At 40.5% G+C, this 18889-nt stretch overlaps 1 protein-coding gene across 1 annotated transcript in view; it reads right to left on the bottom strand.

Annotated features, from left to right (window-relative positions):
• Positions 1 to 18889, bottom strand: part of POLR1A (RNA polymerase I subunit A) — a 32518-nt gene that overhangs the window by 5466 nt on the left and 8163 nt on the right. Inside the window, exons 10-31 of the mRNA XM_027667179.1 lie at positions 18409 to 18582; positions 18093 to 18215; positions 17157 to 17384; positions 14971 to 15225; positions 14433 to 14624; positions 13538 to 13681; positions 12887 to 13070; positions 11612 to 11694; positions 11345 to 11503; positions 10917 to 11015; positions 9867 to 10019; positions 9592 to 9674; positions 8669 to 8834; positions 7932 to 8153; positions 6506 to 6720; positions 5699 to 5866; positions 4892 to 5027; positions 3772 to 3929; positions 2699 to 2813; positions 1987 to 2103; positions 1002 to 1283; positions 200 to 400 (exon numbers count right to left, since the gene is read on the bottom strand). Coding sequence (XP_027522980.1) covers positions 200 to 400; positions 1002 to 1283; positions 1987 to 2103; positions 2699 to 2813; positions 3772 to 3929; positions 4892 to 5027; positions 5699 to 5866; positions 6506 to 6720; positions 7932 to 8153; positions 8669 to 8834; positions 9592 to 9674; positions 9867 to 10019; positions 10917 to 11015; positions 11345 to 11503; positions 11612 to 11694; positions 12887 to 13070; positions 13538 to 13681; positions 14433 to 14624; positions 14971 to 15225; positions 17157 to 17384; positions 18093 to 18215; positions 18409 to 18582 — 3657 coding nt within the window. The remainder of the gene's footprint in view (positions 1 to 199; positions 401 to 1001; positions 1284 to 1986; positions 2104 to 2698; positions 2814 to 3771; positions 3930 to 4891; positions 5028 to 5698; positions 5867 to 6505; positions 6721 to 7931; positions 8154 to 8668; positions 8835 to 9591; positions 9675 to 9866; positions 10020 to 10916; positions 11016 to 11344; positions 11504 to 11611; positions 11695 to 12886; positions 13071 to 13537; positions 13682 to 14432; positions 14625 to 14970; positions 15226 to 17156; positions 17385 to 18092; positions 18216 to 18408; positions 18583 to 18889) is intronic.

The following is an 18889-nucleotide window of genomic DNA, read 5'->3' as shown; positions in this document are numbered from 1 at the left end:
TGCACAAACACTGATTTGTGAGCTGCCCTTGAGAAAAGGCTCTGCTGAGCTCTGAACAGATCTGGGGGTAAAAAGGAGGAGTAAGAGAGTTTAAGAGCTGAAAAGGCTACAGATCACCCCTGATAAACTGAAATGGCATCCATCATCCCCTAGAGCACAAAAGATCATTCAAGCCTGGGATTATAAATAGATTACACACGTCAGAGTATCTGAACAGCTCCGCCATGTTTATCCCTTCAGTGTGCAGAACAAATTCCTTCTCTCCTTCTTTATTGGTGCTTTCATTCAACAGGCACCTTGTGATCCCCTTCACCTCATGGATCACTGTGCTGCGTGCCAGGGAGGTGAGCAAGGAGGAGAGATCAAAGTACACCTTCGTCAGCGGCAGCGCCAGCGAAACCTGGCAGGAAAAAACCAACACAGTGTGAGGAAGTTTGAATACCAGGCTCAATAAACAACCTACTTCTTTTGAGGCAAAAAGCAGACAACTGGAATCACCCGAGTTGTGTGTTTAGGAACATAAACATCTGACTGGAATCTGAGCTGAACGATGCCAGTACGAACTCCCCATGCCAAGATCAGTCATCCACATTGCTTTCAAGATCTCTGAACTTACACTCACTGTTTATTTGGGGTGGCTTTCTTTGGGGAGAGAGGATGGGTATCTGTTTGTTAGGGGGTTTATTTGGTTTTTTAAGGTGCTGAGATTTTTTTCAACAGTCCAGCCATCACTTCTGTTCATCAAGAGCTGCACAGCAGCCCATTGCATATTTAAAGATTAAAAACACGATAAACCTGTCAAAAACTTGCTTTTAAAAAGAAGTTTCATCAGGCATTCTGAAAATTAGAAATTACTGAAAATGGTGTCGAGAAGCGTGTTTGTAGTGCCACTTTCTGCATTCATATGGGAATGCTGAGACAAAACAGCAGCACTGCACTGAAAAGATCCATTTGTTATGGGAGCTGCATGCAACCACCCACAGATGATCCAGGCACCTTACCTCACACCAAAGTTCATTTTCGGTGTCAAATGTGTAATCCTGTATGGATGGGTGGCTGTCCAGAACAGCATTTACTCGCACCTCTGCTGCCTGAAGTAATCGATCTTTCCCTTTTTTAGTCTGAGACACGAAGGAAAGAGGTTGAGATTCTTCACCCTCTGCTCTAATCTGATCTTCTTCAGCACCAGGAGTCTTTTCTTCTTTTTCTGATTCAGCCTCTTCATCTTCTGGAGTCTCATCAACATTTTCTTCCCCATTCTCTTCTTCGCTCTCATAGTCGACCTGCAAAGAAACAAAGTTGTATTTATTTGAGCCAGAACGTGCACAGAAACAAAGCAGACCATGAACAGTTTAATTCAGGAATACTCTTCATTGCTGATTTGCAAGTACCTCACCTATGGCACAATGAAAACGCAATTCTGTTGTAAAGAAAATAATACAACAGATTCAGTTCAGTCTCTATTTCTTTATAATCTTGCCATTATTCCTCAGCACAGTCTGGGATGCTACAAGCTATTGGAACTGTAACAGAATTTAGTTTTCTCCCCCCGCAAAAGTCTCATCTCTTCCCAGAATTCAACTCTGAAGATGGGATTCCCTCAGGATTTTCAATTACTCCACCCTCTTGCTGAAATTAAAGCAACCCATCTTTTAAGCAGTAATTATAAAGTACTGAACCCAGAGAAACATGCAGAGCCAGGGAGAATATTTATTAAGAACTGTAAAGTTTTAAAAACAATTAATGGCATGAAATTAGCAAGAGGTGAAGTTAAGACACATCTACCCAATGCTTGAAGAACAAGGCTTCCAAAGAGGTCCAAATGAAAACTGATCAGCACAAAGCAGAGACTTTCCTATCTCCTCTCAAGAGGGGTTTGAGCTTTTTCAGCATTTTGCTTCAATCGAAGTTTTCCTTCCCAACTCAAACTCAGGTAGAAGAAAGAGGCAATTAAAGAGCAGTGCTGAGCACCTATAAAGTCATTACCTCTTCTTCCTGGTTCTTCCTCCGTTTACTTTCTGTAGCATCACCATCACCTTCATCAGCTTCTGCATCAACAATGTTCTCTTCTTCCTCTGCTACAGCTTCCTGACTATTCTGTGTCTAGAAAACCATGACAGATCAGATAATGAGGCCATTAGGAAGTATCAAGAGCATCAAAAGGCTTTATATCATTATCTGGAATTTAACAATCCCTCGTTCAGTGTTCTACCTTTATAGACAAATTAATTTCTATAAGCCAACTACTATACAGAAATGAACTTACAATAACTTCAGCACTAAAATAGATGAGTATCTACAAGATGGATAACTATCAGACTGCTTATGACAGTCCTTGATGGGAGAGGAGTGGCAGAAGGAACATGCAAAAGAACAAACAGAAAAGTTTTGACAAGCACTGCTACAACAGGACATTGATCTGGGAGCAAACAGAGTAATATGCTTTTGTCTCAGCGAAGCTAAAATAAACTGGCATTTTCAGAGTACAGTGAATTAGGATTTAATACACAAAAATTTTAATTTCCTTGTTAATTTTATGAGAATGCAAAGACAGTTTATGCATGAAGAAAATATTTAAGCAGCAATTTAGTATTCACATACTTTGTGTACACCAAAACATGCTACACTTTTCCAAATGCTGGTTCTGAAAAACAGGTAAAGGAAGGGAGGCTTTTTTTCAGGAAGTGTGTTTCTGTACCTTGTCCTGGTCATCATCTAAATCCTTCCGAGTTGTCTTCCGAGTGCTGACTTCACTAAAAGATGCCATCTTTGCATTCTTCCTTTTAATTGCTTCCAGAAAAATTTTGAAGAACCTGACAGAAGAAGCAACCCAGAATGTCAAAGTTCAGCAGCACCACAGTCAATCTGAAGTTGTCAGAAAAATAATTTATTTTGGTTAAAAAGCCAGTGATAACAGGACAAATTCTCTGCTGGATGCAAAAGTACTTCTAGGATAAGGCAAATAATTTTTCTTCTTATCCCTTTCCCATTCCTTTAGGAAACAAAGGTTGGTATCAGCTCTTTTACTATCACAGATGTAGCCACGAATCCAAAGCTTAAAATGATATGCTCATCTGGATATAAAATCTGCACATTAAATTGACCTTCAGAAGAGATGGTTCATTACTGGACTTTTTTCTTTTTTAGACCAACAAGCACATACAAAATAAAGTAACCCAGCTTGAACTCGTGTGGCCTGAAGGAGGAAGAAATCAATAAAGGCTTTCTACAAAACAAAAATAGCTTTCAATAGACACTTATTAAATGTTCTACTTTTAACTAGACAAATTTGGTCAGACATGGGAATAGAAGCAGGGGCTAAAAACAAAGGGGGAAAAATAACCCAGCATTTTCTGATTGATTTATTTTTAAAATACTAAAAAAAAAAAAAAAAAGAAAAAAAGAAAAAAAATTAAAATGTTTACTTCTGTTCAATGAAAGCACCAAGGGATACCTAAAGTATTCAGACATTTCTGCTGGTAATAAGTGCTTAAGCATCCAAAGACAAAGAATGAGATGTTGCTTATTTGGCTCTTCTCTGACTATATCAGAGACATGTGAAAGGTCTGCCCTGATACAATTCTACACTGTCACTATGCCACAGATCCACAGTTTTATTCAAGACATAAATACAACTGTGTAAATCCTCCTGGTAGCACATCCACAGGAAGCTGGTGCTCTGAAAGCCATACCAGCTGTAATAAACAACATACAGAGCTCATAAAAAGGCAAAAGAAGAGCAAATATTAAAATATCTGAAAGCAAACCCACCTTGTTTCCATGAAGTGCAAGATCTGCCTGGGCCTCACACACTTCTCCTCTCGGTAATATTCATGGGGCAAGAATTGGAATTTGATTTTGTAGAGGCGATGCTTGTTCTGCTTGTGCTTCACATGCAGGGATTCCTCTATGTCCACTTTCTGCAGGACCTACAAAAGCCCCAAGTGAAAATGTTACTTCATTCACTCCCTGCAATTCCACTATTTTCCAGAGGAGACCAGAATTATACAAGGCTAACGGGCAAACTCTTCTGGAGGTTTTGTGGCAGCTCCCGAGGAACAGGACTCTACCCTATTGCATTGTTTTTGGCTTAAACTCTTCCCAAAAATTAGGTTAAGACAAGAGCCTCACCTCCCACCTGACTTCTTCACAAGACACTACCCTTCTTAGTGGGTCAACAGCTGCATTTTATGACCCCAGCTCATTGAACAGGACAGTATTTCAGCACACAGCTGAGTCTTAACTTGATCCTTGCTGCTTTCAACTTGCAAGAGTAAGACAGAATTGGGTGCAGCATGTAGGACAGCACAGGACTGCACTCCCAGGAAGAGAGGGAACACAGAACACATCACACTTCAGTATATGGAGTCTCCAGGGAGCCACACATTTTGAGCACAGCCACTTGTCTGAGACTGGGAAGGGGTGGGGGGGCAAACAGAAAGGTCTCTATTCTGCCAGTCACACAGCCAGGTTAGCTTGTTTTAAAGACAAAACAGAACCCCTCCAATTCTAGAGACTGTCAAAAATGAGCTTGACAAAAAGCCAGGCAAGACTATGGCAGCAAACATAAATCCTCTCTGCCGTTATACTACTGCTTTCTCTGAACTATTTCCCTTCCTTTACATTTCAGAGTTTGCAGCCTGTGACAGGGTTCTACAGGTTAAACTGAATTTAAGTCTTACACAGCCAGAGTCACTGCAATTCCTTCCAACACTCCACTTCCTAGCAGGTATTACAGGTTCAGCAGGTAAAGAGAAAGGACCCTCTCATCTTGCATTCACAGTTAAACCTTCAAAAGTGGAAACACCTACTAAGTCAGACCTACTGATGAGCTCAAACAGGAGATTTTGTTTTGCCAGTTTTCAAAGGATGCACTGGACAGGAGGCTCACCTCAGCTAAGCAGACTCTTGTGAGCTGTTTCTTAAGATGTTTCACCTTCTTGAGGGCTTTCTTGGTATTGAACACAGGAACACTCATCATTGGTGTTTTAATATTTGCACTGGCCACCATCAGTATTTCCCGCAACCTTTAAACAAAGAATGATCTTTCAAATTAAGCCAAAAAAGCAGTTTGCAATCAGATGAACGCCTAGTTCATTCCATTAGGCAGCATGCAACTGGCAGTTCTGCCAAAGCTGTGTGCACCAAGAGCTGTGGTTACCACTGCACTGCTCCTTTTCACTGTTCTGGTTCCCCACCAGGCACAGCACAACAGCAGCTCCACCGCCTCAATGAGATTATTCCCCCCCAGTTGTGGGAAAAGAATAGAAATTATAATAAATGGTTCCAAGAACAGAAGAACTAATGAAGTCTGTTCCCTACAGATGCATAATGTTCTCCCCCTCATGTTCCTCATGTTCTTCCCCTTCCCTGCTTCTCTGAAGTAACACAATCACATCCCACCTAAGGCATCACACACAAGGCCAGGTCAGCACCCACTTTATTCAGAACAAACTGATGATTTGCTATATATCAGATAAAAGTAAGGGGGCCTTCACAGATATTTTGGTTCATTTTCCAGATAAAAAGTAACTGAAAAACTTGAAAACATTAAACTACTTCTTAACAGGCACAATTTTCTATTAACTGAAGGATCATTCACCCTCAAGATTACACATATACCTGCCAGTGAGATTAAGCACAATTATATATCTAAGTGCCTGAAATAAAGGACCCATTGAGGACACAGTTTTCTCACCTTGGAATACCCAATGTGACATTCATTTCACCTCTGCCAGCAAAGTGAAAGGTGTTCAGAGTCATCTGTGTGGAAGGTTCCCCAATACTCTGAGCTGCAAGAAGACCCACAGCTTCTCCTGGGTCACAAAGAGATCGCTGCCACTTTAAATACAACAAATCCTTTAATCTGAAGACAGGAAATAAGAGGTTTAGCTCAATGTACAAAATGAAGAACTCAGACAAGACTGAAACACTGCTCAGTTCAATAAAGTTACATCTTTCAGCCAATTTCTCCTGGTAACTTATGCATAAATAAGCTCCAGAAACTGTAAAATTCTCTATCCCAATTGGATCTGACAAACACAGACCATTAACCCAGAACTGGGGCCTTGGCCAAACCATATTTTATTTCTGCTGCCAATTCCCAGAATGTCAGAAGAGAGTCCATTTACTCCCACTTGCTCTTCTTAACTGCCTTGATAACTCCAAGGTGTGTCAAGAGCATATTTTGGGTTTTAAGGTTACTGTAAAGTATTATTTTATATGTACACGGACAGTAATACACTGCTGTTGTTCCAGAAGGCCTTTGCCAAAGCCCTCAGCAGCATGGAAAATTCAGGTTTGGAAGAAACAGATAACCAGGGCCTCCCACTGCACGCTAAGCACAGTTGGCTTTCAGGAACCATTCTGAAACCCACTGCTTTATTTCACAAAGGCCACAACAAAAACAACATGTGGTAAAGGCTTTTCAGTTTTAGCAAACTCAGTTGAAAAATGTATTTTGATTTTTGGCTCAGTTCAGAGAAGCAGAGACAGAAGTTTTTACCTATCAGAAGAAAGTGCTGGGTGCATATAACTTTGGCTGTTCTCAGATTCCCATTTATTGATATAACCTTCGACTCCATTTTCAAATGTTTCTGAAACAGATGCAAAATGAGTATCTGGACGCCAAACACCAAGGCTTGGGTCAGGACACTTATTTGTCTTCTTCAGATACTTTCTTCGTTTCTTCTCATCTAGCTCATACCACATCTTCAATAACTGAAAAGGAGAGGAGATTTTTAAGCAGACTACCTAAACACTGCTTCCAGGAGCAGCAGTGAAGGAGAAAAATATAACCTGTGTAAAATATAAGGGTGAACATAACACAGCAAACAGCTCAGCTCCAAATAACGGTGTTCTCCTTTATCTGATACTTAACACTTTTGAAGCTAAATGATTTCAAGATTCTTTTCAAGCCTGAAATAGTCCGACACATAACCACAGTAACTACTCCAGAAACCAATGAAATGGAGCCTCTAGGAATGATTTTAACTTGGGAGTGAACCCTCTCAACATACTTCAGTCTTTACTTCTAGCTCACTATCACCTTGCCTGTCTGAAGTTGGCACAAAAAAGGAGCCTCTCTGATTTTCACTTCTCAACATTCAAGTCCAATGGTCCAGCAGAGCTCTTATTACGCATGTTGATAGGTTTTATTTCTCTTCTTCAGTCTGTTAGCTTTTAAAGTAACATTTCAACTGTCACATTTGATAAAAGAAATAGCTAGTACCAACTTAAAAAAAAAATCAATTCAGAAAATGAGCTAAACTGATCTTTTACAAGCCTTGCTGTTTCATGAAGGAGGAATTGGCTTGTGACATGGAGATCTGTCCACTGAGCCTTCTAATATATTGGGACAGACAAGTATCTGCATCTACCTATCTACTGAAAGAAAAAAAGCAGGACCTGTTTGCATTTTGTGTCCATACATACAATCTTCATTAGAAGCCACACCATATAGATCAGTGCCATGATGTACAAGAGGCTTAAGCCACGGTATTTTTTGGAAACGCTAGGCAGGGCTGTCTCAGCCCTCTGATCTTTGGTATTTAAACAGGCTCTCATCCAGCTAGCAGATATCTGTCCATGTAAGGGAGACTTACTCTTTGTATATGAAAAAAACCCTATATAACCCACCAGCAAAAAACCAATCAAACAAGAACAATCCCCCCAAACCATCCACGAACATGAGCTGTTTTCTAAAACCAAATTTACCTCAGAGTTTTTAGCTCCTGCCCCAGCACTAGGGCCCACAGACTTTAATAAATAATTCTCAGCTTCATCACCCACAGCTGATACGATTCCTTCAAAAGGTAACTTGTTTAAGTAGACTGTGAAACACTTCAGGACATACAAAGAAATTTAAAAAAAATACTGGATTCTGAAACTTTTTTTGAATGGTTTGGTCATTTCAGCTGCTTCTGTGTTACCTGTAAAGTAGCAGGATCTCTTCCATTTTTTATTTCACCTGCTGGAATCTGTGCTTTCACACTTCCCATTTTCTTTTGGGAAAACAACAGAAAACCTCCTTCTCTTTGCACAGAGCTTTGGTGCCTGGCTCGCCACTTTTTGATGGCTTTGAACTGCCGGTTAGCTTGGTGAGACTCCATCCTTGCTAAAGCTTCATCCAGATGGTTTGTCTTCTGGATTACCTATAAGCAAGTTGTGTGTGTGATTATTCTTGTCTCTATGCTCACTGTGGCAAAAAAAGGCAAAGCAAACTGAAAAGGTCATCTGCTGCTACCCAAAATGCTCAGCTGCTGTAAAACAACTTACAAAACTGGTTTTCAACTCAACTGAGACAAAACTCCTCATAACTTTATGTTATTATCACCATTCTGTAATAAGCAGTGATGACATTGGTAAAAGGAAGTTAATCAAACTTGACAGACTGTAAAGTAATTTTTGCTGAATTCAAGTGCAGAGTTGAAACAGACAGTGCTTGGTGCTCTCCTGAAATTGAGACTTAAATCATGCTGCAGACTTAAGATCTGCTTCCATCTTTTGAATACAATGATACAGTGGCAAAAAAAAATGTAGATTAGTCTGAGAATGACTGAGAGAAACAACTGTTGCCACTGGATCCCTGACAGATAGGCCAGATGTTAACCATGGATTTCAGTCTCCCCTTTACCCCAGATAAACACTTAAGATTTAGGTGTTCTACCTCATAGTTTTCTGCAATGAAAGGAAACTGCTCTGGCTGTAAGAACTGAGTTTTAGGGATATCAAGCCCATCTTCTCCATACAGAAACTGCACCACACTGCCATCGCTGTCTCGTACAGTCAGATCATACTGAACCACCAATCCTTCCAAGTGTTTTATGATACACCTATTGCAGAGGAAAAAAGAAATTAAAAAAAAAAAAAAAAGAAAAATGTTATTAAGAGGCTACAAAGGAACACTGATGATATAACTCTAACACAAAAAATACTGTTTTCATTAACCTCTTAAGTGTACTTAAGGGCTGAATGGGAATTCTGGAAGCCAAAAATCATACAGACACAACAACCAAGTGAAATGCATAATGATATTGGCAAAGATTTCAGCTTGTTGCTCCCTCCAGTTTCCTTGGACTGATCTGACTTAAAATGAAATAGTAAATTACTATTTCTGCTGTCACTCTTTAACAGTTGTCTGAAAGAAGGGGATATCCCTCTGAAAAATTACGAGCTTCCATCTTCTTCCATATACTGGAGGTGTTGCTTGACTAAAGATGAGGGTCACTCAACGTGGCCAAGAAAACCTAGAGTTGCCTGCAGTTTCTACATCTGTACTTGTACCAGCAGAGAGATTTCTCCAAAAGGAGAAGCTGCTGCTGCTATGTGCCAGAGATAAGTTAGAGATAATAAAGTTCCACTTGATCTAGTCCTGTAGAAAATTGGACTTAGAACACACATTCAACATTCAGACATTAAACAATTTTGTAAAAGTCAAGTACAGTGAAGCTAGTCTAAGCACTACAGGCAATTCTGGTCTACAGCACTCTTCAAAAAATAACCCCCCAAAAAAAACAAAAAGAGAAAAATCAACCAACCAAACAAAAGGACCTCCTTTTAAGGGCTCCAGTTCTTAACCAAGCCTCTTACCTTTGCAGGTACCCAGAACGGCTGGTTTTGACAGCTGTATCCACAAGACCTTCCCTGCCAGCCATGCAGTGAAAGAAGAATTCCTAAATACAAGCACAATACCATCATCATTCTCCTGAGAAGTACACCAAGACTGGAAATTTAAGCTATTCCTCAAAAGCTACATATGAAAGTAGGGTGAACAAAGTTAATTTATCTATAATTGCAGATACTCGGTATTAAAATACCAAGACTTAAATAAACTTCAGTATCAATACAAGCAGTATTAAACTTACAGAAGGTTTGATCCCAGTGAGAAATCTGCCAGTCACAAATCCTCCTGAGCTGGGGGAAAAATCATAAGGCTGGAAACAGGGCAGTGATTTGCCAGATGCCATCAGTGGGGGTCTCCGACCTTCCAACTCGATCTGGCCCAGCAAACACGAAATCTAAACGTGGACAGGAAAAAAGGGAAACATAACTTTTCCATCCAACTTTATGCTCACATAAGCTTAATAAATTTTCTTGAAAAATACAGTAAAAAAAAAAAAAAAGTAAAATGTTCACTAAATGCTCAGTGTCTAAATGTTGACTTTTTCATGAAATGTTCTTGCTACTGAGAGGCAGAAAAGGCATGAAGATTTAATCTGGTCTTTTTAGTTACTCCAGCCCTCTGACTTACCCTCAACATTTTCATTCTTATTCTGTATGTTTATTTTAATAAAAAGAGATGTGAAACTAAAAATATCGTAAATATTTTTTTGAGGGTTCCTACATGATCCTCACCACCTCTCAGCAGTGTACCAAAAAGAGAACAAAGATCTCAAACCAAAACACTTCCTCTCTTGAGCTTTGGTCATTCTCTCTCATCAGAGGCAGAATTTTAGATGGCATTTTTATATAGTGTTTTTTGCTCGGTATCTGTGTTGCAGAAAGTAAAATGAAGAAGCATCCTTGCCATTTCCACCAAAATCAAAGATTTAGTTGTTCCTATTCAGTAGTGAAAGAAGGATAAAAGGGTCAGTCTCCAACAGAGGCCAGGAAAAATCCTTTCTCCTACAGTAAATTTGTTTGCATGAACTGCAGCATTTCTTCTGAAAGGCAGATCTGCTGCTGCAATAAATCCTCATGTACTGAGAAGTGATTCAAAAATAGATTATAATAAACACTGACTCTCCTCCATCACCCACTGAGGTCTTTATTACATTCTTCTAAAATTTTTCCATGCCAAAGTCCAGAATAAAAATCTTGCTTTGGTATTAGATATCCCCACAAGAGCTTCCCAAGAGCTCACATTCCAGTTCAAATCACTTCAACACAGTGATGAGTATCCTGGCTGTGATTACCTGCATTGTGTTTACAGTGGATCCTTTGGCTCCTGACTGTACCATCAACTGCAAATTGTTCTCTGGAAAGCTCCTGTGGAGACCAAGGGGCATACAGACCTAAAGAGTTGTGGTGGAGGGAAGGGAATGAAAACAAATATTAATAATAAATTAATAATAATATAATGAACCAAAGCAATTCCTGTTGAAGGCTTTAACGAAGCCAAAAACCAATCACAAATATTTCTATTTATAATTTTAAAAGCATCTTGAACATTAGGCCATCTTCTCACTCAGGGAGGACAAGGCTGAGGTGGAGAGGCAGTGTGTGAAGCTGCATGCTGGGACAGATGGAAAGCTTCAGCCTTCAGAAGAGTCAGGAATCCCTCACCAACTTAATAAGAAAGTCTCCAAACAAGATTAGTATGCATAGATGCCTCGATGCCAACCTTGTTAACTTCGTTGTTGTAATTGTTTACTTCCTCCTTGAATTTCATATCAACCATGTTAAAATCCCTCTGGTCTTTGCAGAGATGGGCATCCTGCCATTTCCCTTGGACCTCTTCACATGATGCTGTTTCTGGCAAATTAAGAGCAGCTCTAACAGCCTGAAAGTAAAATATGGGGGTTTATAGGTGTTAAGCAGTCATGATTAAACAGGGCAGGATTTCAAAAATTTTTAATTATGGAAAAAAAAATCTGCAAAACAGACTTACTTCAATACCACTCTGCTTTGACTTTTCAATGATTTTTTTTCTTTTGTGGTCTGCGTCGGGTTTAACCAAAATATCTTCAATCCCTGTTAAAGAAGAGACCCAGAACACAATGATCTAAACTGAAAGAGAATTGAGGAAGGAACCACATTTGCTGTCAGGGATTCTGAGAGCAAAGAGCTGGAAAAGAAAGTCACAATTAAAGTTATAATTCTGCAGCTTGACAAGAAAAAAAATTGAGTGGTTTTTTGATGGAGGTGTAGGTCATCAAAAAAAAAACATGCAACATCAACTAAGCATTAAGGGTGCAAAATCAACTTCAGAAGTCTTAATTCATCAGTCTCTAAAAATTTTTAATTGGTGCACTTGCGCAAACAAATGTTTTATGGGCCACATCAATGTGGTTTTCCTCTTCCATCCACACCAAAATTCCTGTCAGCTGAACGTCGCTCAATCGGGCATTTCCTAGCTTTTTTAAAAAAAGGGTAAATTAAAACCACAGACCCTTGTGATGACAGGACGAGGGAACAACAGGACAAATTAAAGACTGGAGTCCTAACTCCTCTAAGCTGTTTGTAAGGAGTCACTAAAATGGTCACTCCTGCTCCAGTCTCACTTCTCGTTTTCTGTTGTTTTAACTACCTAGTGATCCCAGGCTTGTTACCTTTTCCTAACTAGTTTTTGCACCCTGGCTCTCCTGACACGTGTTCTGTGTCTTACAGTCAACAAATCACCTTCCTCACTCCAGAAGATATCCTTCCCTTTTCCTTGGCTCACAGTAGCCTCTTGGTTCCTCACTAATGCTGTCTAATAGTTGACTGTGCCTCCACAACTCTTGCATGAGTTTGCAAAGCTGTAACAAAAGTCAGACATTTACCAAAAGTTTTACAGTAGAGTGGTGCAAGACCTGATTAACAACCCCTCAAAGTTCTTCCATCTCGCTTCATCAGTTGTTCTGCTTTCTGTGCAACAATTCTTTTTCAAAAAAGACGACAGAGATTCATAGGAGGTTTTGATCTAAACAAAATTTCAACACAGGGCATTTAGACTGTGTACACTTTGACTAGGATGGACAGAAGAGAGAACTTGTTGGACATACTCAACATTGTACTTTATGCTTATGCACCGACCAGGAAGAGGAAAGAAAAAGATCAAAAAAAGGCTGGCAAGCAGCTATCCCACTCTAGGGCGATCTTGCTAAATTTTCTTTACAGAATTAGCATGTATTATGCCCAACAATGTCTGTTTTATATCTGAGGAGGTGCTGCACTTACTCACCCATTGTAAAGCCCCTGTACAACTGCAGGTAAGCAGTGAAGAGGCGTCCCAGGCACGTCAGCACTTTCCCACTGGTTTCACCCCCATAGATTTCATAGCAACAGTGGACCAGGCCATAGGCAGAGCTGCCAAAATGAGCTTTGTCCAAGACTCCACACAGTAACTCCCCGTTTCTAATAATAACCTGAAAAATCAAACACAGCCATTCAGGAAAATGGAAATTTTGATCTTACTATGACCTCTACAGGTTTTTCTGTGTAATCCCTGTGAAAATAGGTTTAAGTTTAAAAAGTTCACATACAGTTAAATATGGTCAGATTATCTGTACTTCCAGAATTTACAGCAGAAATAAAACTTCTAACACCATCTGTATTTTTCCACCTATAAAGTCCAAAAATGAAGACACATGGCCTAACAAAAACAGATGGAATCTGCATCAGTCAGGACCAGATGAGAGTTTTTCCTGACCCCCAGGCCTATCCTTTAATCACCCGCTTCTGGCAGTAACTTTTGCTAAATACCTGCTTTTAACTTTGTCATCTGTCCACTCCCTTTCCCATTCCCCTACTGTATACACAATTTTAGTACAACAAAGCCCACCCCAACCTCCAGAACTGCCCCCTTCTCTGCTGTCCCAGACTTGCTGCATACCTGAGATTCACACATTGAATCAAGATTTAGACATCTGCTTGCAGGTCCCTTCACCCAGGCTCTCCCACCAATCTTGGCTTTCCCAGTCAAATTCAGTGGAATGTGGTTGTCTGGGATGACATTTATTAACAACGTAGAAACAACCTATAAAGAAACAGGAAGAGTGGCAGGAACTATTTATTTCCTATATTCCCTTCTCAACATAAAGAATTTGGCATGGAGGAGACAAGCAACATCCTGTATGTATTTTCTCCACTGACAGCAAAGTTTTAAAAGCCTGGAAATCTGACAAGACAGAAATATCCTCATGCTACTCCAGCCTTTGAAAGATCAATGAGCTGAGACACATAATTATTTAGAAACATATGGAAGCAAAGACTTTTCCAATAACTAGATAGATTAAAATTAACAACAACAAAAAAGAGCTGTCTGCTGGGTTTTACATGAAAAACTGGCAGAGAATTTCCTCTACTCTGCTGTAAAACATGATACTTGAACTGAATGTTAAGCTCTCTTAAACAGCACAAAATGGAGCACTCACTTGGGTTTCCCAGATATTACATCAATCTAATGATGATCTCAAAAAATACCAGAATATTTACCTACAGCCTTTAAGTTCAGGCATAACCTAGTTTATTATGACCAACAAATTCCTTCCCTGCTCCCATGCCTGTCACCTGCACCACTACACTTTTATCTGCAACACCTAAAAGTACTATTCTAATTCTGCCATTTTAAATGAAAGATGACTCTCCCAGCTCAAGAACATACACCAGGATCTATGTGGTGTGGACCAGATGACGGGATCTGGCTTTTCAGAGCAGCCCTGGTTTTAGCATCAGCATTCTGCTTACTGTGGAACCACCAGCATTCAACCCAGTAAATTATAAACCACCTGCTTTCCTGTCCATAATCGCTGTGGTTTCATAATGGCAGGAGGAAAGGTTTTAATTCTTCCTTTCTTGTCTGTCAGTCCTCGGTAAACGAGCTCCATATATTGCTCTCTGGTGAAAAAGCAGCCCCGGATTGTCATGCTGACTCCAGAAACCATGTGATCCTGGATCAAGCCAGGAAGTGGCTTCCCATCCTAAAGAGATAACATGAAAAAGGGTTGGGGGTGTTAATAAGCCTCCAGCTCCCAAAATTATTCCCCCCTGGATAAAAGCACTAAAGTAATTTGTAAAGAACTCATCATTACAGCACAGCTCCACTAAAGCTCTTCTGGACACTGACATTCAAAGGAACAAGACTGGACATGCTGGACCTTCTTCAGACGAACAGAACCACAGGTGGAGAAAGAAGAGAAACCAGGAATAAATCTCAAAAGTGAATAAATAGATTTTTTTTCAATATTCTCTCATTTATCATTAGAAAAAACAAACAAACCAAAGTGCTTTCAGGTAGGAGTACATTTATCTGACAGTTTCACTTGCCTTTGGCACCAGATACTGTTCATCAGTAAAGGCTAAGGTGTAGGCTTCTGCCCTACCCAGCTCGCTCTGTGGAAAATGGGCATTCATCTCATCTCCATCAAAATCAGCATTGTAAGCCTTGCAGTTGGCATAGTGAAGCCTCAGCACTTTTTCTCCAGGCAGGATTCGGGCCCGGTGAGCTTGGATGGAAGGTCTGTGAAGGGTGGGCTGGCGGTTCAGTAACAGGACATCTCCATTTTTAATATGTCGACACACCTGCGAGGGAAATTTGGTTGCTGCCTACATGGCATTTCCATGCATGGCTCAAAAAGGACTGCACCTTTAAAGATACCCACACCCAAACCACTTTATTTCTAGTATGCACAAAACTGTGCAGTTCTGCACAAAACTCAGAGAGAATCGAGACTGCTTGCCACTGAACACCCTCTGCTCTCTGGCAAATCACACATTAACTCTTCCAAACCACAGTGATCAAATCAATAAGCTATTTATCCAAAGCCCACTGGGCTAAATTGATACCTGCCACAATACACCCAGCCCTGGACATCCTAGAATAAGGTAATAATACCACTCAGTAGGTGGAGCAGAGGATTTCTGAGTTATAATTTCAAGTTTGAGTACAACACAATATATTCTTATTTAGAACAGGGTCTATCAAAACAATCTCATTTTAATTTTTCTGTCAGTAACACTCATATATCCACCAAAGTGATTATCAACAGGAGTATGACAAGTTGTTTGTACAATCTAAATATTGTCATTTTTACCTCTGTGACACGTTCTGAGAGGACTGACATCACAGCAATACTCAAGTCTTAAATATCAAATCTACTATACCTCTCTTACAGACAGGATAATACATAGCAGACAATGTGAAAAGATTATTCAACACCAAAACCTCTGCCCTAGCAGCTAAATAGTAAGTTCCTAACTCTTGAAATGGAGGGAAATAAGAGTTAAGAAGTTTCAAAGGTTGATTAAGCTGTAGCAAAGAGAAGAAACAACTGCCATAGCATCAATTAGGTTGGAAAAAACCTCTAAGATCATCTAGTCCAACTCTTAACCCAGCACTGCCAAGGCCGCCACTAAAACATGTCCCTAAATGTCACATCTACACATCTTGTACAAATCTCCAGGGATGATGATTCCACCACTGCCCTGGGCAGCCTATTCCAATGCTTCACCACCCTTTTGATGAAGAAGTTGTTCCTAAATCCAATTCAAATCTCCCCTGGCACAACTCTTGTCCTGTCGCTTTTTACTTGGGAAAAGAGACCAACCCACACCTCGCTACAACCTCCTCAGGTAGTTGAGGCTCTGCCCTGAGCCTCCTTTTCTGCAGGTTAAACACCCCCAGCTCCCTCAGCTGCTCCTCATCAGACTTGTGCTCCAGACTCTTCCACAGCTCCGTTGCCCTTCTCTGGACATGCTCCAGCACCTCAGTGTCTTTCCTGTAGTAAGGAGCCCAAAACTGAACACAGGATTCAAAGTGTGGCTTCACCAGTGCCCAACAGGGGGGAGATCATTGCCCTGGTATCACTGTCAACACTATTTCTAATACAGGTCAGGATGCCACTGGCATTTTTGGCCACCTGGGCACACTCCTGGCTCATGTTCAGCCCCTGTCAACCAGCACCCCCAGGTCCTTTCCCTCTGGGCAGCTTTCTGCCCCTAGCCTGGAGCTCTGCATGGGGTTGTTGTGACCCAAGTGCAGGACCCACACTTGGCCTTGTTGAACCTCATTCCAGTGGTCTCAGCCCATCTCTCCAGCCTGTCCAGATCCCCCTGCAAAAACTGACTGAGGCTGCACTTCCAATTGCTGAGAACTTGCTGAGAAGGACAGGGAAGAAGGAGGATTTAAAAGCATGAAATGAAAGCAATATTTTATCTTCCATACTACTAAACTTCCCAAGAACAGTTAGCTGCAAAAGACTACTCTGCATCTTAGCAAGGTGCATATTAAGAGTAAAATTCAGAATGGAAAAATGGGGTTTAGAATTTGAAAAAATATCATGTTTTTCTTCCCACCCCACAACTTTTTCTCAGCCATGAGAACAAGCTGTCTCAACAAGACGAGACAACCCTGCCCTGGCAGTCTTGGTGAGCGGGACAGTAAGTATTATTATGTAAAAAAAAATAGCACCACAGGTGCAGGAGGGCTCTGACAAACCCTCTGTCATACTCACAATCTTCAGTCCTGACTGGGGGGCTCCAGAAGAAGGAGTGAGGAGCTGCTTGGCGATGGCCTCCCTCTGGGTCAGGCTGGTCGCGCTCAGTACCGTGCGAGACCCGTCCTCGTTAATGACCATGGAGGCCCCAGGGTGAACCTTTGGGCCATTTATGACAGCCTGCCTCAGCTCTTTGACATTCCAGGGAGTGACTGGCTGAGGGTAAGTCAGTTTGGTAGCAAATACCTGGACAGGAGGGAAAAGAGATGAGAAATAACATGTTGTTCAACTTCAGCTTGAAACTGTAAAAGCCACTGATAAAACAGTGTCAGGTGTTAATTCACACAATGCAAACATGAATTACTTTAAGCTCCTGGAGGCATCTCCTCCTCAGTCTACTCTACTGCCAGACAAATACATTTCTGTTTTAAAATCCTCTACCATTAGAATAGAAAGGATGTTGTTTTTACAATTTGCTACTGCAAGTGAAAAGGAAAACTCAATTAGCAATTAATAAAAAAGCAGGATTTTCAATTCCGCAAACAAACCCACAAATATAGTGAAAAAGCACAGTATCACCAGTTCTGCTATTTGCCAATAGAAAACCAGATGAGATGATAAAATGAAAAGATCAAATTCAGGCTCTATGTGGTTAAAAATCATTAAGGATGGATGAAGCCAGTGTTGTTATTATAGCCTTTCTTAAAGGCCACAGCTGTGCAAAATACACTGAACAAAGACCACAGGAGAAACAGAATCTACTTATAAAGTTTGCAACAATTCTTAACCCCATGAAGCAAATTCTTAATCCCATGAAGCTTTTTCCATTTTTTTTTTTAATGCTCTTTCTCAGATGTGGTGTTCAGTGTAACTGCTCCTTATTAACACACAGTAGCAACATACAGTAGAGTCCCCAGCTGCAGCAGAAAGAAACACACTTTTATCTGTTCTCACCATGGGAATGCCAATCTCATTGGTACCAATGTACATATCAGGGCAAATGACTGATCGAGCAGCAAAATCCACGCGCTTGCCCATCATGTGCTTCCGGAACAGCCCCTCCTTCTTCTCCAACAGCTTTGAAAACAGGAGGTAACAATTAAAATGTGACAGTATGCACATCAGACAGATCCTCCAGATACTACAGTAATGAATATCATGAAAATGCCCACAAGTAATTCACTTTTTTCCTCACTCCATCAGCTTCTCTTAATTTAACTGTCTGGGACACACGAAGCCCAGAGTTTTTAAGGTTCTGCCTGCTACCCACCTGACGAATACCAGGGTATTTTTCTGTTATCAGTTTGTCCATGTCACTGTCAAATACAATGTTGACATGGCTCTGAAGTCGTATCCAACTGTTGTACAGCTTATCTGCAATGCTCTGTCCTGGAATCGCTGTCAGCACAGAACGGTCCAGAGGTTCATTATCCCCTCCTATCTCCTGAAGAAACAGAAATTAGAAACTTGGACTTAACAAAAAATATCTTCTATTTACTAGGCTGAAATTATAGTATTAATTAGAGAGTTATATATAGCAAACGAAACATTCACCATTATTTTGCACCTCCTTAAAGAAACTACTTTAAAAAAAAAAAAACCACAACAAAGAATTAACAGTGTAAACTTAACTTTCAAGTTATTGCAACCAAGAGTCTCAGACAGGTCTGCTGTCAGGCTTTAAAAACTGACTTGGATGGGAGATCTCCAAAAACCACAGCTACATATATCAGTGGGATTTTAAAAGATGA

Source organism: Corapipo altera, unplaced genomic scaffold (genome assembly GCF_003945725.1).
Source record: "Corapipo altera isolate COAL_440 unplaced genomic scaffold, ASM394572v1 230, whole genome shotgun sequence".
In the NCBI taxonomy this organism is placed as follows: domain Eukaryota; kingdom Metazoa; phylum Chordata; class Aves; order Passeriformes; family Pipridae; genus Corapipo; species Corapipo altera.
Note: the sequence above shows the minus strand (reverse complement) of the source record. Positions and strands in the feature narration are given on the sequence as shown.